The 26857-nt window shown below is 40.6% G+C and overlaps 1 protein-coding gene across 3 annotated transcripts in view; it reads right to left on the bottom strand.

Annotated features, from left to right (window-relative positions):
* The window catches only part of LOC125632412 (ras-related protein Rab-10), a 46306-nt gene that overhangs the window by 7953 nt on the left and 11496 nt on the right, over positions 1-26857 (bottom strand). The window contains exons 2-6 of one of the 3 annotated variants that reach the window (XR_007355295.2): positions 24145-24205; positions 22513-22651; positions 13052-13141; positions 5388-5538; positions 2794-2895 (exon numbers count right to left, since the gene is read on the bottom strand). Coding sequence is in view for 2 of the 3 variants with exons in the window: in XM_048840554.2 (XP_048696511.1) it covers positions 2794-2895; positions 5410-5538; positions 13052-13141; positions 22513-22651; positions 24145-24205 (521 nt within the window). In the remaining variant the exon portion in view is untranslated. The remainder of the gene's footprint in view (positions 1-2793; positions 2896-5387; positions 5539-13051; positions 13142-22512; positions 22652-24144; positions 24206-26857) is intronic. The other 2 variants (XM_048840554.2, XM_048840555.2) reach the window with 2 other exon arrangements.

Here is a 26857-nt window from a genome sequence, read left to right as displayed (position 1 = left end):
GCTGGAATATATTTAAGTGCTAATGAAAGTAAAGTAGCATGATGATAGGTTAACTGTGAACAGGAGATGAGCCATCTTCTTCAAACAACTCTGCATATTGTCCTCAGTTTCCCTACCCTTTTCCATGCTGGATTTGTGCTTCTTTTAAAGCTAATGACTAGTTTAGCTAATTTATGTGTTTCTTTTGCAGCACAGACAAGAACTCTGGATTAATCTGAGACTATCAAAATCATTTCACTTATAACCAAAGATGCATTTGAATAAAGGTTTCTAGAAATAAAAAACTGTTCCCCTTAATCCTCAATATGTTTAGTATTGATATATAAATTTTCCTAGTGAATCTTCATAACTGTTATTGCTTACCTGTAATTTGAACTTCAGATGTCTCAGCAACAGCAAACATGCTTATTACATTAAAACAACAATATCCTTTTGTGTTTCAAGTACATGCAGTAAATTCCTTGGTTACAAAAGAAATTAAAGTAAACCTATTTGAGACACACTGCCAAATCTTAAGAGGCCTACTGTTAGTGCTTCTGATGTGATTTTTTTTTTAAAACAGTAATAAGGTTATTGAGCTGGATTTTCATAATAATGGAAATCAATCCACCTAAATATTTTTTTCTGAGAAATAACCACGCTTAGTACTTTTATTTGATAGTATTTGTCCTTGATTTAGAAGCAGTCTGACTCAGAGCTGATTACTTTCACCACTATTGTGATAATTAGGTCTATGAATGTACCCTACTTCTGAGCGCAACTGTAAAAAGTGAGTGAAAGTTCATGGAATGTCAAAATAATCTACAACAACAAATGCTGACTGAAAAAGGTACAAAAATGAGACAGAAAGACTGAATTAGTACAAACAAAAAGTCCTACTGATGATTCAAGGACTCTATTAAGATTGTGACTGGTAAACAAAAGGAGAGAATGGAAATAAATGAACTAAAATTGGTGTTTCAGAAATTAGACCTAATTGGTAGACAAAATAATGAACAGATGGGCTATTCCATCTATCACTCCCTTTCAGGATCCTTTTAAAAAAAACAAAACAAAAAACCACACTTCGGGAGGAACTCTGGCTACTGCAGCAAACTTCACTATCATGGCTGCCACCCCCACCATCTCCTGGGACCCCGGGCCTTCGTCATCTTGATCCCAACAACTGTTCTGTCCAGCCTGGGCCAGAGAAGGGGACCCAGATGATATTTCCATCTCTACCAGCTGCAGCTGAATCCCACGCACCACCTGGGATGTGAGATTCTCTCTCTCTCTCTCTCTCTTCCCCCACCCCCACAACATGTGTCCCTTTCCTTCCCCACCTGATTTTTCTTCTTTCCAAGTTCTCTCCTTTTGCCTTCTGTTTGATAAGAGCCTGGCTTAGCCAGCCAAGACTGCATATTCTGGCACACTATGTGTTTCCAGCAGCGAGGTTGCAAGTAAAAGTTAATACCAGAGGCAGAAGTGTCATTTTTTTATATTTGCTGTTCTCTTCTCTCTCTTTTTGTGTGAGTCTTGTTTTGTTTTCTAGAAATGAGACTTTAACATCAGCAGCACCAACTCTACTAACTTCTTTTCTTTTCCCCAAAGGATAATTATTACCATCTTTAATATCACACAAGAGACTGTCCAACAATTCTTTCCAGCTAAAGGGAAAGGGAACAAGGGATGTTGTTAAAATGAAAGCCTTATTTACTACTTTACATTTCAAATACTTTAACAGTTTTTCCTTCTTTTTTTCTGTATTTTTAATAAATGGTTGAAAGGATTTTTAATGCTGTTTACACCACAGTACTAAGCAGGCTGAGGTCTCTGTATACCAATCCTCAAACCTTTCTGAAACTGTGTAATGTTGGACACTGACTGGGTTATGTTAACACCTTTGAATCTTTGAACCCATATAGTCCACCTGAATTAACAGACCACACCCTGTATGGCCATTTAATCAAAACTCTGGAACTTTCAACTTTGTCGGTAATTTTGTTCATTTATCTTCATTATGATTTCAAGACTATTCTGAACTGAAGACTAGTTTTGTATAACTAATGTTGGTGATGGATGACAATAACAATACATTTAAGAGGAATATCCATTAATATCTAAAGCAATATTCTGCTATCTAAAAATAAATCTCTTGATGGAAAATATTGTCTTAGCTAATTAATAATTCAGTGTATTGTAATTATTGCTCTAGGGAGACTCCATCATGCAGTAGTAAGTACCTTTACACTGCCACACCCTTCGGGCTGAGAGACTGATTCTGACAGCAGCAATCCACTGCTAATTAACTCAGAAATCCTTTAAGTCCTAGCAATTTCAAAAAAGGAGTTCATTTTCCTCTCTATTTAGCAATACCAATGTAAATCATTTGCACATATGTGTTATAAATTGTGGATCAGACATTTGCTAATTGAACATAAAGGGCCAACTCCTTCCACAGCTTCTATACCCCCTGGCCCAAGTCACGGAGGGGCAGTGGAACTCTATGGCTGCTGTACCTTCCCCTATGGAGAAGTGCCTATGGCTGGTGAAGCCGCAAAGCTGCACATCCGCCAGCCCCACCTCTTTCCCAACCCATGACTTCCCTACGCCCAAAACTTCCGTGTGCTAGAGTACAAGGCACATCCACAGAGCACAGCTCCATGGTACACAGGTGACATATATTCCCCTGTAGAGAGGCTCACCAAACTGGTTCTGCTGTGTTAAAGGTCTTCTGCAGCACTTCCTCTGTCCACAGGATTTGTCCCAAAAAAGTTTTATTGCATTGCCTCCTCCCCCAAAAAAGGAACCTACCTTGTTCATTATTTCTTTGACCAATACTGAAAAGGCATCTTCAATATTTATGTTATCTGTAGCACTGGTTTCAAAAAAAGGTACACCATATTCCCATGCAAGCTGAAAAACAAATAAAGGCAAGGGAATGACATATATTCATATGTACAATACTATTTATAAAAACAAAATATTTGATAAAGCAACTTTTGAATACAAGTAAACTTAGATTGAATTAATAATAAATAATAAAGATAAATTCATAAATTTAGTGAACGTGATTTGATAATTGCATATACATCTTCAATTTACTAATTTCAGGAACTCTTAAAACATTCTAATACTTTTTTGGACTTGCAGTGATGCTTTTTCTGACATGTGTCTTCATACACAAATTAAAAGATAAAAGAGTAATGGGCCTCTTCCAATTGTTCATTGAGAATGGACTGTATACAACAAGTGTGTTTAAATGAAACTTTTTAAAATATAGAGAAGGAAGATTTGGATTGAAAAAAGTATAGTTTCAAATCTGGCAAAATCTACAGATATGAAAATGAGGATGTAAAAATGAACCCAGTTCTAGATTATAGAAATAAATGATCAAATATAAACACAGACATTACAGTCTAAATGATAATACAATACCGAAAAGAGTAACATTGAGGTTAATGGATAATATGTTTATGTCTTGTGCAATTAAAAAAAAAATATTTATCTGTATTTGCAGCATAGGGATATGGGGCCTCATCTAAATCCCACCGGATCAGACCCACGGAGCGTAAATTGCACAGGTCTGGGTTATATGAAGCACTTGAACTTCGTATATCCCTAATTTTGGGGACCCAGTTAGTGTCTTGCATAATCTCAGTTTTCTCCCTTAAGATTAATTTTTTAATTAATCTTCATAAAAAAAAACAATAAAAATACAAAAAGGTAAAATGACTTACAGCTTTTATGTTAACAAATATTGCACATTTCACAAGCTATTCAATACAATTTAACAATTATTCAACTTTGCAACTTGTCAAAGCTACAAGACCAAACAATACACAATCAGACAATATTACACAAGCATAACATGTTAGGCTGGGGGTAACAATAATAATAATAATTAAAAAAAAAACACAAATAGGAAAAAGGGAAGCTGGGTATGGGGAAAGTGGCAGGCATTGAGAGGGGAAAAGTAGAGAGGTCAGATGGAATGGAAGTCTGGAATTATTTGAGCTATCTCAACATTCTTTATTCAAATGTATCAATAAATGGGGTCCAAATTTCTTCAAATTCATATAACTGCTCTCTACATCGAAAACCTATTCTTTCTTTTGCTGCTAACTCAGACAGGTCTGAATACCACTGCTCTATTCTGGGCATAGCCCTACTCCTCCATTTTTTAAAATTCATGTACTTGGTAATCACTGTGGCCTCAAGAACCAAAATCTTTGTGGTGGAGTTAAATCCAGGTACATAACCTAGGAAATAATTTTCAGCTCAGGTTTGATTGCTGAGGCCAAGCCCTATTCTCACTCATGTGCATACCTTTTTCCATAGCTGTCTGACTGATGGACAGTACCATAGCATATGCATCAGGGTTCCTCCTTCTTTATTACAGCACCAACGAACATCGAAGGACAAAGCACAACTTCTGTGACTCCCAAAACATTCTGAATAGAATCTTTTGCTGTATCAGGCATGGCCTGAAATCCAGGGAAGCATTTTTAAGATTCCGTAATATGCGCTGCCAGTGGTGGTCTTTTAAGTGTTGTGATATATCCCCTACCCATGCTTTTACAAAGAACTCCAGACCAATGGAGTTCCTTTTTGTTAGTAAAGCATACATAATGGACATGGGACTGGGGAGTTTACGAAGAATTTCGAAGCTCCCCAGTAGCTCTGGGGCCTCTGGCAGTCACAGGGTGTCTGGATCAAATTGGTATGTTAACAATGTTTTACCTGTAAGTACTGCCACTCTGCTAAGATATTGTTACTTTAGTGTTAGAAAAGAGACAAAGTCCTCATCCTTGACTAATGGGAAAATCTATATGATGCCCTAGCTCAGCCAGTTTTTCCAAATTACACATTTTTTATCCAATTTGCAAGTCTCTGTTACCCCAGATAGGTGTTTTTGCATGATGGTGAGGCTGAAATTGGTACCTCTTCATTAGGATATCACAGATCCTTCAAACAGCCACCGCTGTAGGCACCTTATTTTTCTCCACTGGAAAAAAAGAGGAACCAAGCAAACCAGCAGGAGGAGCTAGATGCATTAATATCTATTCAATTTCCACTCATGTGGGCATAAGGGTGTTAGCATGCTGGAACCAATTTGATAACTGTGATGTGATAAAAATATAATATTAATTTTGTGGGTCTGGGAGTCCAACACTCCCACTTGGCTTAGGGAGCTGGAGTTTTTCAAGTGACTGTAGCTTTCTTTTTTAAAAACAAGTTATTAGCATTTTCCATCAGGGAGCAACCCTTCAACATATAAACCAGTTACAGAACTATAGTTTTTCTTTAAAATCATCAACTATTTACAGTCCTCTTCTATAACCATGCTCCTAAGTTTTAGGATACAAGTGCTAAGGTCCCTGCAGGCTTCCATCCATTCCCATCACCTGCAGCAAAGCCAGTGCCTACTTCAAGTTGCCAGGGCAGCCTCTCCCCAAAGGGAGGTGTAGCGCATAGAAGAAGAGCTGCAGACAGTTGGTCCATGGAGGGCAGAAAAAGAGAGAATCTGAGTTCCTTCCACCTCAACAGCAGGAAGTCCTTTAGGGAGAGAAGAAATAAAATGTAATAAAGAGGAAAGGGTTCTAGGTCGTCAAACTAGAAGCAAAAACCCCACTTGGAGGTAGGAAAAGGATGAAACAATGAAGGGGAGAGGGAGAAAGGAACCATTATGGGGAAGAGTTTCAGAGGGATGAGACAAAGATGTGAAGAACCATGGTGGGACAACAGAATATAAAAAGATACAAGAAGGGGAGTAAAGGGACAGAGAGACATTTTAACATTGGAGAGAGAAAGATGGCGAGTGTCACAGTGTAGCAGCCCCTGCTGGCCAAGCATGGTGCTACAGGTACTTCCAGCCTCAGTTTCCGAACCCTGAAATGAGTCTCCTCAGCTGTCTGCACACTAGTAAATCCTGAGATGTGGCTCAGCCCTCCAGTCAAGTCACAATCACCCTTAAACCCTTCTAGGAAAGTAAAACTAAAAAGTCCCAACAAACAAAAATGTCCTTCTGTCCTTCAGGGGCTTCTCCTCAGCCCTTCCTATGGGCCCTGTTCCCAGCCCCTGGGCTTTCTGGCTCTGGTATGGAGCACACAGTCCCCAGGCTAGCTCCCCTGGAGTAATATGCTTAGCCCATGCTGGACTATTTCTTTCATCCTTCCTTGCTCTCGTACAGACCACTTTGTTCCCCTGGAATACTCAGCCTCCTGCAGACCCTGGCTCAGGGACTTCCACACTCCCCATGGCTCCACACCCCAAACATCTCTCTCAGTCTTCTTATGAAGCCTGGGTGTCTGTTAAACTATTACCTAACCCCCAGGTTCCACCCTCTCAGGCTGGGAAGTAGCTAATTAATTATGCCTCGGGTGGGGCTGGCCCCACTCCTCTTCAAGGGGCCAGTTACCTTGTGGCAGTGAGTAATAGAGAATGGGACAAGTAGGAATGAAATAAGACAAAGTAAGAGGAAAGGAGATGCTCCTTTCCATGGAGAGAAAAGGAACAGATAATATGAGACTACATAGCAAACATTTATGTGGAAAAAGGGGTATGGAGATAGATGGAATGAGTTGGAGATGTGAGAAAAGAAAAAAAAAGGGTTAAAAAAATGAAGAAGGAAAAGGTAGCGCAGTTTTTAGGTTACTGAATTTATTTATGCTCCTTCGTTCCAGTGGGTTTCCCGCACACATGTCCTCCATCACTGTTAGTGTGGGGAAAAGACAGAATTCACAGCTATTTTGAGGACCCAGACTTGCTGGTTTATACAATTGGAAATTTGGAGAAGATGACAAAGGGCTGGATCATTTCCTTCCACTGTAGGGAGCCAATGGGGGACTGAAGTGGAATCTCTGCAAGGACAGTGCAGTGGAAGAGTCTATCCCCTCTCCCTTCCAGGCAGTAAAGGGGGGTCCATGTGCAGACTTCCCTTCTATGCATGGAACTTAGGGACAGGATCCCACTCACAGAAAACAATGAAGTTTACAGCGTACACAAAATCCTGTGAGGCTCAGAGTATACCTACGCTGCAATTAAAAACCTGTGGCTGACCCGTGCCAGCTGACTTGGGCTCTTGGGGCTCAGGCTAAGGGGCTGTTTTACTGTGGTGTAGACGTTCGGGCTCAAACTGGACACTGGGCTCTAGGATCCTGCAAAGTGGGAGGGTCTCAGAGTGTGGGCTGGGTCCCAGAGTGTGGGCTGCAGCCTGAGCCCGAACGTCTACACCACAATTAACCAGCCGCTAAGCCCAAGCCCCTTAGCCCAAATCATCTGGCACTGGAAAGCTACAGGTGTCTAATTGCAGTGTAGACATACCTTTAGTGGCTCCCAGATCTCAAGCTCATTTGGAAGCATCTCCGTTGGAAAAAAAAAAATGTCAACTGTCAAAAGCAATTATGTATGCTTTTCAACCAATTCTAGTTACAACTCAGATTCCATTTCTTTTTAAAAATAAACAAACAAAATAAATTATGTTTTGGGGTGCAGGAAGCAAAAATGCTAATCTGCTCACCCTTCCCCAAAATTCAAAAGTCAGGCTTGAAAATGCCAGAAGATACAGTTTTCTGGCATTAGGCAAAATTGCTGTGTTTTGTGCTTGGACTGGTGTAAAAAGTTGTGGTCAATGTATTATAAAGATATTGAAGACAATAAAAAACCAACAATTTAGAGCAGTGGTTCTCAACCTTTCCAGACTACTGTACACCTTTCAAGAATCTGATCTGTCTTGCGTATCCCAAGTTTCATCTCACTTAAAAATGACTTGCTTACAAAATCAGACATAAAAATACAGACGTGTCAAAGCACACTATTTCTGAAAAATTGCTTACTTTCTCATTTTTACCATATAATTATAAAATAAATCAATTGGAATGTAAATATTGTACTTACATTTCAGCGTGATACTTGAGCCTGTTTTTCACTTGTGAATCTTGTCATTCAGTGGCTGCTGGCCAGGCACCCAGTTCTGAAGTCAGCACCGCCACCAGCACCCGTGCAGAAGTGAGGGTGGCATCATATAGTATTTCCACCCATATTCTGCGCTGCGGCTGCTGGTGGCGCTGTCGTCTTCAGTTGATGAGTGGCGGCTGCTGGCTGGGGAGTTCATATTGTTTATGGAGCAGAAGGACTATTTTTTAAATTCTGCTCCCGTCCCGCAATAGCCACTCGCATTCGCTCCCACATGGTTTGTTAAATTTTTATTCTGCTCCTGTTATTATGGCAGTGGGCTCTGCAGGATCGCCATCCCCCTGCAGGGCTCTAGAGCCTGTTGTAAATCTAGGCAAATCTGTAGATGAGCTGATGTTCCTCCTGGGAACCTCTACATTCCCCTGGTTGGGAACCACTGATTTATGGGAAAGATTTTATTTACTCTTGAGAAAGAGAGATAATGTTACTAGTTTTGCTTTTTAAAAAGGTAAAATTTCTGTCAAAATGAATGACCACAAAAAAAGAAACTTACTTATAATATAAACTACTTAGTGGTTTGAGCATTGGTCTGCTAAACCCAGGGTTGTGAGTTCAATCCTTGAGGGAGCCATTTAGGGATCTGGGGCAAAAATTGGGGATTGGTCCTGCTTTGAGCAGCGGGTTGGACTAGATGACCTCCTGAGGTCCCTTCCAATCCTGATATTCTATGATACTGTCAAGATTAAGTTATATGACATAATGTCATCTTTAGAGCAGTAGAAGTGAGAGAATTACAAAACCACATGGTTTTATAAGAAATTATCTGAATGAAATTGTGTTGTTCTACTATAAAATGGGATAATGTGTCCAGAATTTTGAGGTACCTTCCGGAAGAGCCAACATACAGGAGAATCTTGCAGGATCCATAGATCCTCCCTGCGGGATTCTGCAAAGGAATAATTCTTGTGGCTTGCAGTTCTGAGTGTAGTATGAAATAGATTAATCTGAATCACTCATTGGCAGAGTTGGTATTCTAAGATTTTCTTTTTGTTAATATACACTTTTTTAAATTGGAGTGAGTGGACAGTGTTAGCTATTTCCTTGCTTATGGAACTCAGGATTCTCTAGAGCTCTGAAATCACATTAGAAAAAGAAACACTTAGTATAACCAAAGAGTGCTTCAAAACACAGGAGAAATCTAGGGAGTAGACTGGCTGGTGAAGAGGTAATGATTTGTTTAAAAAAAAAAATTTGTTGAAAGAAATATATTGTTGCATGGTTAAGCATTCAGAAGTCAGAAAATACCATATTTAACAGTCTGTGAAACCTTAACACTGCCCCCTTGTGCATATGCATTATAATAGACTCCAGTTACATGATCATTTTGTTTAAAAATGATATGTGAATACACACACAGAACATCTTGTACTACTCGGTAGAGGCTAGACAAAGTCCATGAAAATCTTCAAATTCAAGGTGTATAATTAATGAGGGAACTGTGCACTTTAAAAGATATAGCTTGCAATACTGTTCACAGGGAGACATTATTATTTATTATTATTACTTTAGAATTTCATCATCTGAAAAAATTGGTTAAATGCGAACAAAACACCTTGTCTCATATAAGGTGCCCAACCTGCCTGATAGAGTGTCCACCTTATGAATGAGATAAAGGCTGATTACAAACCCTATGCATGCATACAATTTTCAACAGCAAAAGCCAGTGTATGCTGAGAGTTATAGCCACAATGTCAGGATGTGCCTCCCTGATCTCCCAGTTATGGGAGAAGAGTAATTTGCTATGGCTCTTTAAAAGGTACAGCATACTTCTCCCTATATGCCCTCCCCACCCCCCACTCAGCTCCACTATTCTCACTCCCTTTCTAGCAAGTTGCACCCAGAGGGTATAAGATAAATGATTATGCAATCTTAACTACACCCAAGGACTTGTGTACTTTGAAGCATCTTGGTTTCTGAGGCACACTAATACATCAATATGGAAATTTTGAGGCAGCTCCATTTAAATTAAAAAATACATGTTTTGTTTATCTAAATGTGAAAGCAAATAAAGCAAACAGTACAGTAGTCCTGTATTATTAATTTTGATATTAAATAAATTGTACACAGTTCTGACATTTTCAGTTTTCCATGTGCTTCCAGATTTGTATGTTGGCACACTTCAGAAACGGTTAGGGAGATGCTGCAGGTATTGGCAACTGGGGCTTTGGGCATCTAAGAACAAAACTGGTTAAAAAAATGCTATTTATATTTCATGACAATTTTTTTAAAAACCCTCAAAATGTTCATGGTTAAAATTTTTCTCAGAATCTGTTCAGTTTTTTGATGAAAGAAAACATTGTTGGTTTTTCTCCCCCCTAGAAAAGTAAGATGAAAGTAAAAAATGGAAGAAAAAAAAAAGGAGAAAAATAAAATGCCCCCCATTCTCATTTTTTGAAAACCCAAAATGTTCTGGTTTTTTTCATTAAAAAAAAGCCTCAGAAATTCAACAAAACAAAAATTTTCTATGAAAATTCTCATTTTGGTCAAAAGGCCACATTTTTGTGCATCAGCTCTACCTAAGAAGGCATGGAAGGTGATCTGGTAATGTGGGATAAGTACTTTACTTGGATGTGTCTGAGAAAATGTTCAGCAGCAAAAGGGTTAACAATGCTGAAATTCAAATCTCTCTGGCCATATCCTCAGCTAACATAAATATGCGCAGGTCCATGGACTTCAGTGGAGCTTTGTCATGTTACACTACCTGAGGATCTGGCACAGCTTCTTTATAATTAATTGTTAAAATTGATGGATATGAATGGAACAGCTAGTACATCTCTTAGGGTTATTGCTGCAGGTTGTCTGCACAGTCAGGAAGACAACATTTCCATTCACGTTTTCACAAGATGAGGACTAGAAATAACTCTAAAAACTGCAGAAAACCTAGATTTGGAAGCAAAATTCAACATGCAGCAAATTCCATGGCCACAGAATAAACATATTGCTAATTATAGCTGGAGTGCTATTTATTTATAAATTAGAACCTTCCTCAGTCCAACTTCCAAAAGTGCAAAGAACAATAGAACCCAAAATATAAGATAAAACCACAACAATAAAAAGAGAATTCAGTCCCACTGTGAAGGATGCCAAAGATAAGCAACGGTGAACAGATGGAGGAAGAGAGATGCAACAGCATGAGTCCTCAATGGAAAAGACCCTGAATCTTGCTCTCTCAAAATAGTGGGCCACAAACTTGATTGCTTATGTAGGCAGCGCTGTATACTCAATGAGAGAGAGCAGCATATTAAGTGGCTGCCTGTGATATATGTAAACAGCAGCAGGGGGTGCCAGAGAGATTCCTTGGCCTACAGCTAGGGCCCTACCAAATTTATGGTCCATTTTGGTCAATGTCATGGTCATAGGATTTTTAAAATTGTAAATTTCATGATTTCAGCTATTTAAATCTGAAATTTCACAGTGTTGTAATTATAGGGGTCCTGACCCAAAAACGAGTTGGGGGGGGGGGGTTGCAAGGTTATTGTGTGTGTTTCGGGGGGGGGGGGGGGGCTGCAGTACTGCTACCCTTACTTCTGCTGGTGGTGGTGCTGCCTTCAGGGCTGGGCAACTTGAGAGCAGAGTCTGCTGTCCAGGAGCCAAGCTCTGAAGGCAGAGCCACTGCCAGCAGCAGTGCAGAAGAAAGAATGAGATGGTATAGTATTGCCACCCTTCCTTCTACGCTGCTGCCTGCAGAGCTGGGCCCTCAGTCAGCAGCCGCCACTCTCTGGCTGCCCAGCTCTGAAGGCAGCAGCGCAGAAGTAAGGGTGGCATGGTAAGGTATTGCCATCCTTACTTCTGCGCTGCTGCTGGCAGGGCACAGCCTTTAGAGCTGGGTGCCCAGCCACCAACTGCCACTCTTCAGCCAACCAGCTCTGAAGGCAGTGCAGAAGTAAGGGTGGCAATGCCGTGGCCCCTCTAAAATAATCTTGCAACCCCCCTGCAACTGCCTTTTAGGTCAAGACCCCCAATTTGAGGAACGCTGGTCTCCCCCATGAAATCTGTATAGTATAGCGTAAAAGCACACAAAAGACCAGATTTCATGGTGGCAGACCAGATTTCATGGTCCGTGACACGTTTTTCATGGCTCCGAATTTGGTAGGGCTCTACCTATAGCAGTGGCTCTCAGCCTGTTCAGACTATTCTATCCCTTTTCGGGGCTATACAAGATAAATCAGACTCCTAAGTTTCATCTCACTTAAAATCTACTTGCTTACAAAAATCAAACAGAAAAATACAGTAAGTGTCACAAGCACACTGTTACTGAAAAAGTTTGCTTACTTTCTCATTTTTACCATACAATTATAAAATAAATCAATTGGAATACAAATACTGTACTTACATTTCAGTGTATAGTATATAGAACAGTATAAACAAGTCATTGTCTGTATGAAATTTTAGTTTTCTACTGACTTTGCTAGTGCTTTTTACGTAGCCTGTTGTAAAACTAGGCATATGTGGATGAGTTCATGTACCCCGGAAGACCTCTGTTTACCCAAATTGGCAGTCGCTGGGCCTGTTTTTCCTCTCACTGATTGATACCAAGCGATATTGCTAAGGAAGTGATATTTTTATAAGAATTCCATAGACTCAAAGGGGTACAACAGAGTAACACAACTCCAGACTTTCTGTTGCTGGTGGTCTTGCGAACAAGGCAATGAAAATCATGCCTGGAAGTCAGCAATGTAAGAGTCATAGATACTGTTGTGGAAGATTACGGGTATAGCATGTTTTAGAAAAATGTTGAGAAATAAAATAAGTATTGTATTTTAACATCCCACTTAAAAACAATAACCTGAAAATGCAGACTCCAAAATATTTTTAGTCTAACTCTGAAATAAAAGAGTTTTCAGGTGTTATGCTAGAAAGTATGCAATAAAAATGTTTTAAAGTTAAACTTTTATAATAATTAGTGTTCTAAAGACAGCAACTAGTAAAGTTATTTACCATATTCTGCTCTTATATTAAACAAGTATTCTTTTGTAGCAATTTATAACAAAATATTTGGAACTCAGGAACATTTTAGTTTTTAAGGTCAGAGTTCACATTCAAATGCCAAAATACTCTGCAGGGCTAGGAGAAAATACCAGTGATCAATGCCTACCTTTTCCCCGTTATGCTTTGGAATTACACGTTCTGTCTCCTTATCACACTTGTTACCCAATAGCACTATATCCACCTCGTCATCTGCTTTCTAATGACAAAAGAAGAGAAACAATATTAACATGTATCATGAAGTTTAAAAAACAAAATGCACACCCCTTTTTTTATTCTAACCATCAGCATTTTATTTCTTTGAAATAAAGGACTAATCTTTGCTCTGGCCTTTTCAAGGATAAGTAGAGATACTACCTAGAGAGAGCTAAAGGGATCCCGCTGACTAGGACAGGACATCATAATGAAGAGTAATGCACAGTGGCAGAATGTGAGCATGTGATGGAGTAGAGTATAATTTGCTGATCCTTTGAAAAGATACAAGGTATATAGCCTCCATCTATTGATGAATGCTTGATGCTGATGATTTGGGGAGGCAGGAAATGCCCCCAACTCCCAGACCAAGCACCCCTAGAGCAATGTGATGCATGGGCTGGCATATTAATTAGGTCTACCTTCTAGCACTCATGAGCACTATGGAAAGAGCTGTCATATTGCCTGAACACAGGGGGTGACACAAGAGGCACCTGGTACCCTCTCTCCCTTTCATTCTTATATGTCAGATGGTAGCACTGCACCCAAAATGTCCAACCGCACCATGATAAAAGTTAGATTATTCCAAAACCTTCTAAGAAAAGCAACTATAGCCTCATCCTACTCTTACTGAGGTAAATAGCAAAACCTCATCAAGATCAAGCCTACTATCCTTTGTCTACAGTCAGTTTTCCTGATAATCCAGCAAAGTTACATACTTTGACACCTTATATTATCATTATTTTAGGCCAGGCCATCATAACTGTGCATGTCTGAAACGGTGAAAAGGGAAGCGAGAAGTTCAGCAACAGAACTGAAACTTGCCAACTGTCACGTGTTCTGAAATAAGTAATATTTCCAGACATTTAAAACCGCTTTTTGTGACCTGAATGAAGAGAATTGATGGCTTCAGTCCAGCTCCTAGTGCACTGGCATCCACATTACAAAACACCACCATCACAACTGCAACTGTGTAAAATGCTTGTCAGTATCAAAAGAGGCCAGGGAATGAACGGACATGGAGAATGAGTTGCCCTTCCATCTCTAGAGGCCCAAGTAGGTCAAAGTTAGGAAAGTTTGCTTTGCTACAGCCAATACGATTAGCGTATATAGATAAACAGAAACACTTCAGTCTATTGTAGACCCATCCCTCCTGAGATCTTCGACAAACTGTAAGGGCTAGTCTACACTACAATCGCTACAGCAGCACAGCTGTACCAATGTAGCTGCACTGCTGTAGCTCTATGCTGATGGGGGAGAGCTCTCCCATCGGCATAATTACGCCACCTCCCTGAGCTCTCCCACCGACATGGCACTGTCCACAACGCTGCTTAGGGCGGTGTAACTTACATTGCTCAGAGGGGTGGCTTTTCCACACCTCGGTGTGACTTAAGTTATATCGAAGTGAGAGCTAGTGTGTACAAGTCCTAAAAGGCATATACAGCCAACCCTTTCCTCCAAAACACACACACCTTCAGAGAAATGCAAAAAAGAATCTTTATTCATTAAAAGATCATAGAATCATTATTTTTAGTCTACTTGCACTTTTTACAACTAAGTTGCCTCATTTGAAAAGTATGGTATGAGGCACCATTATTTATTGTTAGGGTACATCATTTCATTTTTTTAATCCACTCTCATTTTAGAGTCAGCTAATCTCATTTCATAACTGCAGATGATGTTCAAGATAATGTTGTATTAAAATGAAGTAAGATCATCATAAGAGTACAAAGTACAGATCTAAAATAATGAATCAAGCTAATCTGGATTAATAGACCAAAATGCTGGATGTTTCAGAATGCACTGGAGCTTTACTCATTAAGGTCAATGGTTCTCCTACATAAAATTACACACATCAGTCCCTAAAATAGGATATAGTAAATAGACAATTTAAACACATCACATAATCAATTTATTTTATTTGAGAGACTTTATGTATCTAAAAATTTTTAATGACATTTGACTTTACTTTGAAGTAAAAGGTCAAAAGGAGATGTTAATACTTTTTGTGTAAAAATATGGTATTCATGATTGAAATGAATTAATTTCTGTACGTACAAAAAGTATAACTAGTCTTGCCATAGAAATGTTCTTTCTACCTAAAAAGGCTTAAGACAATGGCTCTTTCAGAAATCTATTATTTCCATGCTAATTTAATAATAAGTTTACATTTTTATAGCATCTTTCTACCAAGGATCTCAAAGCGCTTTGCAAATATCATAGCTCTTTTTTGAAGTCTGAAAAAGCTGATAGGGAAATACATAATAAATGTTAAGCTGAATTTCTACCTTCATTTTTTTTTAAGTTGGTTATGTAGATGATAGTTTTGGAAATGAAAATTACTACGAATTGCTAAGGCTGAAATCTGACTCTGTAGCCAGATCCTTAGCTAGTGAAAATCAGCATCAGTGGTGCTATGCTGATTTATACCTGCACAGAATATGGCCCTCTGATTTTTCCTAAAATTCAGGATATTCATGGCCTTTCCGACAGTTACCCAGGAATACCCCTTTGGACTGAAAAACCCATAGCCAGAAGTACCTAACTTTTGAGAGATGGAGGGGGGGAGAATGGACCCCTAACTAATTAGCAGCTGTGAATGTGCTACTGCCAAAGCGGCCATTGATGAAGCTACTGCAGCCACAAGTAGGGCTGAGCAAGAAGTGTTTTTTGCAGTCTGAATTTTTTTTTTTTTTTGAAATTTTGAAAACGTTTCCCATCCCAAATCAGGACCATGAAAATGTTAATGAACCAACAAACAAACAAAAAATTCAGTTTGGATCAATCGAAAGAAATGGTTACTCACCCTGTGCAATAACTGTGGTACTTCAAGATGTGTGTCCCACAAGTGCTCCACTCTAGGTGAGCTAGAGCTCTCCTGTGACTTTGAATGGAGATTTCTTACAGCAGTGTCTGTTTGGCCCGTGCATGTGTGTTAGTCAGTTTCCTGCCTTATGCCATTGTTATACAACACAGCGTGGGCGAACCGCCCTCAGTTCCTTCTCTACCACGAAGCTCTATGGCAAAGAACTCCAAAGCAGAGGGGAAGGAGCTCAGATAATGAAGCATCCATAGTGACACACATCTTGAAGAACCACAGTTACTGCGCAGGGTGAGTAACCGTTTCTTTGTCAAGTAGTGTCCCTATGGGTGTCCCACTCTAGGTGACTACCAAGCAGTACCCTTTAAGGCAGAGGGGCTTCGGAGTCGAGTCCTGTACAGAGGAAAGTACAGCTGAGCCAAAGACAGTATTAGAGGTAGAGTCATGAATTATCACATAGTGTTCGGTGAAGGAACGTACAGATGCCCAAGTAGCGGCTTTATAGATTTCGATAATCAGAATGTTCTTGAGGAAGGTCGTAAAAGACGCAATGGATGTTGTAGAATCAGTGCCTATATCCGAAAGTGGCTGAATATTGCAAGACTGGTGACAAGAGTTAATGCAGCCTGATAACCACTTAGAAAGCCTATGGCTAGAAACTGATGACCCTTTTGACTCCTCTGCTAGCGAGACAAATAACTTGTGGATCTTTCTGAAGGGCTTTGTTCTGTCTACTAGATAGAAGGCCAGGACATCCTGGGTGTGCAGCAGTGCCTCCTGGCACTATGGATGTGCTTTGGGGTGGAAGATAGGCAGGTGAATGGGCTGACTGAGATGGAACTCAGAAAAAACCTTAGCTAAGAATTTGGGGTGGGGCCACAGTATGACTTTGTCTTTAAAGTACACCCGTGAAGGGGGAGTATGCCACCAGGGCCACTATTTCTCCAACCCGTAGTGCTGACGTGATGGCTAACAGGAATGCCATCTTCATTAACAAATATAGCAGTAAGCAGATCGCCCTTCAAACCTCTGGCTATCTTGTGAGGCATTTAAGGACCAGGTTGAGGTCCCATACTGAAGTAGGCTGGACCGGTGGATAGAGCCCTCTGAGAAATCTCGTTGTGGTCAGGTGGGCAAAGACGGAATAACCTGGAAAGCCATGACAGCTGCCAGGTGGACCCTTAGGAAGCTCACTGATAGACCCAAGGTTTTCAGAGTTAGGGTGTATTCCAGTATATCCAGAAGTGATATGGTCATTGGTGGAATCTGTCGGCAGTCACGCCAGCTGGCAAACTGTGTCCATTTTTGAGACTACACGTACCAAACAGACTGTTTCTTGTTGTGTAATAGTTCTCCTTTTACATCTCTTGAGCAGGTTGTCTCTAACCGTGAGAGCCATCAACTAACCATACTTTGAGATGAAGCACCATGAGTTTGGGATGAAAAATCTTCCCACCCTCCTGGAAGAGAAGATGGAGAACTGCATGAAGAGTTATTGGACAGCAAACAGCCAGCTGTAACAGGTAATGAAACCATGTTTGTTTGGGCCAGGGCCAGAACTATTAGGATGACTCCGGCTCTGTCTTCCTTTATTTTGAGCATAACTTTGGCTAGGGACTGGTGATTCAATCCACCCCTCAAGCAGGAGTGGTTGCATTTCTTGTTTGACTCTGTGATGAACAAGTCTACCTGAGGGGAGCCTCATTGACTAAATATGTGGAGGTCTACTTCCCAACTGTGGTCTTTGGAGAAGTGTCGGCTGAGTGCATCTGCAGGATGCTCTGAACCCCCGGGACATAGACTGCTGTGTTGGCGATCTGGTTGCATGTGCACCAATTCCAAAACCTGACAGCCTTGGTGCAAAGGGAGGGGGATCCTGTCCCTCCTTGGTAATTGATGTAAAACATGAATGACATATTGTCTGTCATAAGCTTTGTGTGTTTGCCCCTGATTAGCGGTAGAAATTGGAGACAGCCGTATCTGACCACTCTGAGTTCCAAGAGCTTGATGTCTAGCATCCAGGAGGTTGTTGTTCACTTGCCCTGGATCATGTAAGTGTCTAGATGCGCTCCCCAGCCTAGCAGAGAGGTGTCCGTCATTATGATGACTGTTGGGGGAAATAAGACTCTTGTGCACACATTGTGATAGTCTTTCCACCAGTTGAGGGATTGTTTTACAGAGGTAGGTATGGAAAGAAGCATATTTAAATTGTGGCTGGTTGGTGAACAGACAATTCTGAGCCACCCTTTAAGGTAGCACATTTGAAGTCTGGCATATTCTGTAATGAAGGTGGTGGCTGTCATGTGTCCCAGTAATTGAACACAGTTCTTGACTGTGATTTGGGGGATGAGCTGAATTGTGTTTGCTATATTGGAAAGAGCCACAAACCTGTGTAGAGGAAGTTAGGTGCTTGCTGTTACTGAATCAAAATGTGTCCTTATGAATTCAAAGTTTTGCAGAGGGATCAAGGTGGATTTTTGTACGTTCAGTTGCAGGGCCAATTCGAAAAAGAGGTCTATGGCCTCAGAAGTTTCCCGAGACATCAGTTCCAAGGAGTGGCCTTTCAGCAACCAGTCATCCAGGTAGGGGAATACTAAGATACCTTTCCTGCAGAGCTGTGCAGCTATTACTGATGTGACCTTCAAAAAGACCATTAGGGCAGATGACAGGCCAAAGAGGAGCACCTGGTATTGAAAATGGTCCTGGCCAACCATAAAACGGAGGAATTGTTTGTGGGATGGGTGGATAGCGATGTGGAATTATGCATCTTGAAGGTCGAGGGCTGAGAACCAATCCCCTTGTTATAGTGATGGAATAATCGCTGCAAATGTCACGCTTCCTCAGCTCTCGTCCCCTAAAGCCCCTACTCTACTTGCGCTATATTGATGACATCTTCATCATCTGGACCCATGGAAAAGAAGCCCTTGAGGAATTCCACCATGATTTCAACAATTTCCATCCCACCACCAACCTCAGCCTGGTCCAGTCCACACAAGAGATCCACTTCCTGGACACTACAGTGCTAATAAACAATGGCCACATAAACACCACCCTATACCCTATACCGGAAACCTACTGACCGCTATTCCTACCTGCATGCCTCCAGCTTTCACCCTGACCACACCACACGATCCATCGTCTACAGCCAAGCTCTGCGATACAACCGCATTTGCTCCAACCCCTCAGACAGAGACAAACACCTACAAGATCTCTGTCAAGCTTTCTTACAACTACAATACCCACCTGCAGAAGTAAAGAAACAGATTGATAGAGCCAGAAGAGTTCCCAGAAGTTACCTACTACAGGACAGGCCTAACAAAGAAAATAACAGAACGCCACTAGCGGTCACCTTCAGCCCCCAACTAAAACCCCCCCAACGCATTATTAAGGATCTACAACCTATCCTAAAGGATGACCCAACACTCTCACAAGTCTTGGGAGACAGGCCAGTCCTTGCCTACAGACAGCCCCGCAACCTGAAGCAAATACTCACCAACAACCACATACCACACAACAGAACCACTAACCCAGGAACTTATCCTTGCAACAAAGCCCGTTGCCAATTGTGCCCACATATCTATTCAGGGGACACCATCACAGGGCCTAATAACATCAGCCACACTATCAGAGGCTCGTTCACCTGCACATCCACCAATGTGATATATGCCATCATGTGCCAGCAATGCCCCTCTGCCATGTACATTGGTCAAACTGGACAGTCTCTACGTAAAAGAATAAATGGACACAAATCAGATGTCAAGAATTATAACATTCATAAACCAGTCGGAGAACACTTCAATCTCTCTGGTCACGCAATCACAGACATGAAGGTCGCTATCTTAAAACAAAAAAACTTCAAATCCAGACTCCAGCGAGAAACTGCTGAATTGGAATTCATTTACAAATTGGATACTATTAATTTAGGCTTAAATAGAGACTGGGAGTGGCTAAGTCATTATGCAAGGTAGCCTGTTTCCTCTTGTTTTTTCCTACCCCCCCCCAGATGTTCTGGTTTAACTTGGAGTTAAACTTGGAGAGTGGTCAGTTTAGATGAGCTATTACCAGCAGGAGAGTGAGTTTGTGTGTGTATGGGGGTGGGGGGGATGTGAGAAAACCTGGATTTATGCAGGAAATAGCCCGACTTGATTATGTAAAGAGTTGTCACTTTGGATGGGCTAGCACCAGCAGGAGAGTGAATTTGTGTGTGGGGGGTGGAGGGTCAGAAAACCTGGATTTGTGCTGGAAATGGCCCACCTGATGATCACTTTAGATAAGCTATTACCAGCAGGACAGTGGGGTGGGAGGAGGTATTGTTTCATGATCTCTGTGTGTATATAAAGTCTGCTGCAGTTTCCACGGTATACATCTGATGAAGTGAGCTGTAGCTCACGAAAGCTCATGCTCAAATAAATTGGTTAGTCTCTAAGGTGCTACAAGTACTCCTTTTCTTTTTGCGAATACAGACTAACACGGCTGTTACTCTGAAACATTCCAGGTGAGTACCCTCACCATTTGGAAAAATGCTATGAGAGGGGTCCTTCTTTTCCTCTCAGCAGCCACTTTGTGTGGAGTTAGGCAGGTGCCTAATTCATTCTTGCAAGAATGAGTTAGCACCTAAGCCACCTGGTTCCAGAAAAGGGGGTTCCTGGTTGTGGATTGCATAGAGAGATAGGCACCTCCCTGCAGCACAGAGTCTGGGCAAGTCAACACTACAGTGATACATCAGCACACTGATGCAGCTGCACCACTATAGGGCGTCTGGTGAAGACATGCTATGCCAAGGGGAGAGCAGTCTCCCGTTGATATAATTACTCCACCTCAGCAAGCAGCGGGGCAGGCCAAGGGATATGCTAGCCGCCCTTCCTGCAGCCCCCATTGGCCTGGAGAGGTGAACCGCGGCCAGTGGAAGCCGTGATCGGCCGCACCTGCGGACGCGGCAGGTAAACAAACCGACCTGGCCCACCAGGGGCTTTTCCTGAACAAGCAGCGGCCCTAGTTTGAGAACCACTGCTCAACAGTTCTGATGTAGCCCCATCTGTATTGAACATGTAGTGACTTTCTAAATTAAATTTTTGGTAGTCTTCCTTGAGAATCTCTCTCTACAGCTTTGCATGTACTGTAGAGTATTAAGTTACCTTTAGATCTGAATGTTAGAATAGTCTAAATATTAAAGTTCTTGTATGTCTTGAACTCACTTGAACAGTAATAATAAATTCTGTACTAAAGAAGATACATACTTAGTACACTGTTAGTATAATTGGAGTACAAACACAATATCACTTATAATGTGATATATTAATATACTTATTGGTTAGTTTTGATTGAGGCCAAGTTACTGAATATGGTAATTTACATGGATTGTGATTTTTAATATTTGTAAAAAGGGCATAGAGTAATACATAGGTGCTTTTAAAATCTGTATTATGTGAATATAAATAAAATAAAATAAATAAAATTGTAAGGTGGATGTTTTAATTGTCTCAACACTCCAATTTGACTGGCTAACATGCAACACAGGAGCTCTCTAACAATTCATTTGATAAATACAAAGTAATTGCATTATACATGTAATGAAATCTGCACTTTGGTTTTGCCTGCACACTCCAGCACATTTTTAACTTACGGTAGCAACAACCTCCTTGGCACTAAGCATTTACTGGGGATTAATGACTTGTTTGGGCTACTGCCCTGGCACAGGAGGGAACTCTTCTCCCAGTCAGTAATTAATTCTCACAAAAATGCCCTGTGTTTTAACAGTTATTGCTTAAAAATACATATTTTACAATGAATGGCCCAATATATTTTACCCGACACTCCATAAATTGACAGCATACTAGAGTTGGATTAAGTGTTTATTATTCCTGTTTTTCAATTATGAGACTCACTAATTGGCTGTTTCTAGGCTGATTTGCAACAACAATCACCCTGTTCACGTTCCCAGAAAATATTTTAAATGGAATATTCTTGTTTTTCACTGTCAATCTAATGTAAGGAGCTAGAACTTTATGAGGAAAGATTAAACGAGATAAATATGAATAGTTTGAATAAGCATCCAAAGGGAACATAATATACACCAAAAAAGGCATAATCAAGAAAAATGGAGAGGAACTGTTTAGTCTGATACCTGGGATGAGGTAACTAGGACTAACTAGGAACAATGGGGTGATCTTCCTGATACAAAGCTAATTAGATATTGGAGACTTCCCTTTGGTGATGGAAGCCCCATAACTTGAAATATTTAAAACCAGACTTGACAAAAGAAGGGTGGGGAGGGAGTGTTTGTGGGGGAAGGGGAAGAAAATTGGAGAAAACAATTTGGCATTGATAAACAGATGGTCTGGATGTCCTACTTGGTTTTTTCATCTCTAAGTACTATGAATCTATTACAACAATGGTATACTGCAAGCAAGGCCAGAATGGAATAAACTCAGGCAAGAAGTATTTAACCGGAGATGTAATAACAATTTTCGTTTATTTATTAAAACATATTAAGTTCAGTAACTTGGGAAATAAAGATGTTAGTTACTTTAATATCAACTGTAGTTAGGTATTCTTACCTCGTGTATATCTTTCATCCAGCTTGTTATACCTTGAAAACTGTCTGAGTTTGTGATGTCATAAACCAGAACAAAGCCATGTGCTCCACGAAAATAACTAGTACTAATTGTATGGAATTGTTCCTGACCAGCAGTATCCCTGAAATACACCAGAAAGGAATCACTTGGTACTGCATACATTGAAAGAGTATGGATGTGTTTTTTCAGTGCAACTTAAACAATACAGCCCCAATTTTGAGCTGTTTTTTTGAGAGAGGAAGGGGAAAAAGTGGTAGAATACGTGCCATTTTGCAGGGAAACAGCTGGCAAACTATTTTGAGCATTTATGTTAATATTGCTGACTATTCTAGAGCCTATACTTAAATAATTGAAAGAAAGACAAAAAATAGGTTTTGTCTACATTAAAATTTTAAATCACAGTGTAATTAAACGTATGTAACCGCATTTGTACAACCCTTGGTATAGAATGTTTGCATTGAAATAAACTAAGACTTCAACTACAGAAGCGTACTTTGGGTAAGCTGCAGAAGGGCAGCATTTCAGCATCAGTGTGGTTAGATTAGGATAGCGAAAACAAGAGCTAAAACCCCATTGGTGAGGTTTTCTCTCCTGCCCTTGCCCCTTTGCGCTGGGTAAAGTGGTGTAAAGCTGCTCTAAAATGATTGGATCAGGCTGGGGGACAATTTCCCCAGCACAGGCACTTTAGAAGACACATGTAATGTAGTTTTCTGAGCACCCCTTTGTAAGACGTGGCGAAGGGAGAATGTTGGGGGTAGGCTGGGGTGGGAGGTTTAAGATGGTGCTGGGGCCATGATATGCAGTGCTGCAGAGATTCCAGGCAGCACTATGGCCCATATAGCATCCTGGGGAGGCAGCTATAATTTAGACAGGCCTCCAGAGCTGTCTAGATTATGATAGAGATTACAGGGCAGCCCAGGATCAAGTGAATGCATAAGTAGCTCAAAAGCCACCATAGCCCCTCCTCCTATTGGGCTGAGTTCTGTGTTCGCAATTCAGATAAGCAGTAAAGAATCTTACCCTAAATGTAGACAAGGACTAAAAAAACCTCCCCAGAATGCATCCAAACCCTTTAGCCATTGGAGATCTAGTGGCTGGCAACTCAAAAATAGGGAAATATATACAGAACTCAGTACAAATAACTGGGCTCCACCACAGCCGCAATCCCAAAACTCCCCCTTTAATGTAAAAATAAGATTATGATGCCCAAAGAGTCACCTTGCTAGTCTTCATTCAAAATTCTAAACCTGGCCCTATGAATACATGTTTGTAGGATAATGAAATATTTAAATCCAAATCTTCTGACTTTTTCTTTTAAATTTAACATTTTAATAAAGTTGCTTATATTTAGTATGGAAAGCTTCCAAATATGCAATATAGGTTTACATTTTATCCATATTCTACAATAACTTAATGTTAAATGTTTCTAAGATAACTGTTTTTTAAAAAACATGTACTATAGTAGTTCTAAACATGGCCTCCTCACCCTAATGAAAGTTTTAATATGATCACTACACTGTAGGAAGACAAATCACCAAAGCTGGACAAGATTTTGTACAGTGTACAGTTCTATAATTTAGTTGGCTTTCATCTGTGGGACAAATTATAACTTACCATATTTGAAGTTTCACTGTTGTATCATTAAATGTTATTGTTTTTACTTTAAAATCAATGCCTAAAAGAAACAAGAAAATCTGTTACATGTCTTGAAATTACATTTATTTCCTATGGAGACTGTTTGTAAATAAGAGTTATTTTAGGGATGTAGAGAAATGGAAGCACACCAATCAACCAAAAATCATAACAAACCACTAATTGTATATACACAAAACAGAGGTAGGGAAAAAAGAACTATAAGATTTCTTCTTGATATACATCAGTAATTATATTGAAATTAACTATCAAACTGGTCAAAGTTCTATACTCAATCACTCGTGCATGGTCAACTCGGAAAGTATAGCTACAAACCAGCATTAGCTGGCAAGTGACATGACAGCTGTTTGATGGCCCATGCACAAAACTGTCACAGTATTGGCAATTTCTGCTAAGGGAATCAGTCCCATAATAATAGTGCTGCAGTGCTGCATGGAGGTTTAGTGACAAATGCTTACATGGCATTTGATCGCCCTATGCCATTCTTTAGACTTTACTGCAACATTACTGAAAAGAAGTGTCCAGGATTAAATCAACAGGACTAGAAATGAATTAAATGAATTAATTAGGTACAAAGATAAGTGACATGCATTCAAGTTCAAGTAAAGACCATACCTCTATACTACCCTTCCATCTAAACGTCTATGCCTCAAAATCCAAAATGTTTTGGTACTGAAACATATTTTGGACATAGTCATATTGCAGTATAGTAATGCCTCTGCAGCCATTATACTGTTTTCTTTAAGGATGTTTTTGTTTATAACTTATCCAGTTTTTCATTACCTATAGTATCACAATAGCACCCAAAATAGGTGCCAGACAGATGTACGGGAGAATGTATTTTTTGCCTTGAGGAGTTTACAATCCAATAAAAATGAAACTCCAAACATCACACTGGAGTCTGCTATCTACTGAAGCAGGAAGGTCCAAAATAAAAAGATTGTATAATTCCCTGCAGTTACACAACTTTTTCAATGACTTTAGCAGTGAAATTTTAAAGAAAGCATTTCAAATGACAGGTTTCAGAGTAGCAGCCGTGTTCGGTCTCAAAATGTAATATCCACTGAGAAACCTCTTCATTCTGTTCATTCATTACAAGTCAACTAGGAGAATACCTTAATGGGCAAAAGGGTATGTATTTCAGGCACATGAGCTCAGCTGAATTAGCTTAATAAAACTGAGAAGCCCTGTTAAAATGCAGGTTAACATGTCTCAAGTTGTGTTAGGTGGCCATGTTGTAGCCTAGGCTTCTCACTAAGTTAAAACATACCTAGCTAACATGACTTCAAATATGTCAGCCTACACCTCAATGGGGCTTTTCAACTGTGTTTACACTAATTTGACTGGGCTAACACAACTGAAAAAGTACACCCTTTTTGCATGTCAAGAAAAGTCCACATTGTGTTGAAGTGTAATAAAGAGATGTTATAATGGACATAGTGAAGTTGGGAACCAGAGTGCAACTCTGTTTTTGGTGCTACCATAATACAGATAAATAAATACCTACACCATAAAAGGATAACCTTATGAAGAGAGATTATACTACATTTCAAACCCTAGAGCAGCAGTCTCCAAACTTTTTTGATCGCGCACCCCATCAGTAAAATTTTTTTGAGCACGCACCCCCAATATATGTATATTTATTTATGTATAAATTATATACATGTACTACTGTACTAATATATTGTGTAAATTATAAAACATACATAAAAAATACAAATTAAAAAACAATGAGATAAAGATGAAATAAACAATATTTTAAAAATATTTTTTTATTTATTAACGGTACAAAAAACCTTTCTGCTCTCACTAAAAAAAATTAATAATATTTTTAGAGAGAGCAATGTGATTGAATATGCTTTATGATTTTTGAAAATCTTGGTTTAACACTTTGCGATACAGCAGGCGCTCACGGTAGGGTGCGAGGTCTGGGAGGGAGTTAGGGTGCGGGAGGGCACTCAGGGTGGGGGTGCAGGAGGAGGCTCAGGGCCAGGGCAGGCAGAAGGTGCAGAGCACTTACCTGGGGCAGCTCCTGTTGGGGCGCGGGGTGCAGGTGGCTCTGCACAGCGCAGCACCACCCCCATGGCCATGATTCTGGGAGCTGCCCCCCCTCCTCCCGGCAGGCAGGGCCACCCGGAACGCAGGGGCTTTAGGGGCTTCAGGGCCCTGGGCTAAGGGGGCCCCGGAGCCCTGGCCTGCAGCTCTAAAGCCCCTTTCGGAATGCGGCCCTGCGAGCACGGGCTGGAGGACTCAGGAGGAGCAGGGGCAGCCGTGCAGCCAGCGGCCGGAGAGAAGCGGCGCTCTCCCCTTCAAAGCACCGCTTCTCTCCAGCCGGCTTTGAAGGGGAAAGTGCCGCTTCTTTCAGGCCGCTGGCTGCGCGGGTGCCCCTGCTCCTCCATGGGCCGGAGGACTCAGGGCCGCCCCCCCTTTTTTTTCCCCTCCAGCGGTGCTCCTCCTGCTGTGCCCCCCAATCGATTGTCGTGCGCGCACCCCACTTTGGAGACCACTGCCCTAGAGGACACCTTCAACTGCAAGTTATCTTATTTAATGCTCATGAGTCAAGCCTCAAGCTATCAGAATCTACAGTACTCAATAGTCTATGCCTGCTATATTCGTGAACTGTTGTACCACAGCTCCTTTTTTTTTCAGAAGTAAAATCAGCAGCATCTTTAGA

Source organism: Caretta caretta, chromosome 2, assembly GCF_965140235.1.
Source record: "Caretta caretta isolate rCarCar2 chromosome 2, rCarCar1.hap1, whole genome shotgun sequence".
Classification (NCBI taxonomy): Eukaryota; Metazoa; Chordata; order Testudines; family Cheloniidae; genus Caretta; species Caretta caretta.
This window is presented reverse-complemented; position numbering and strand designations above follow the sequence as displayed.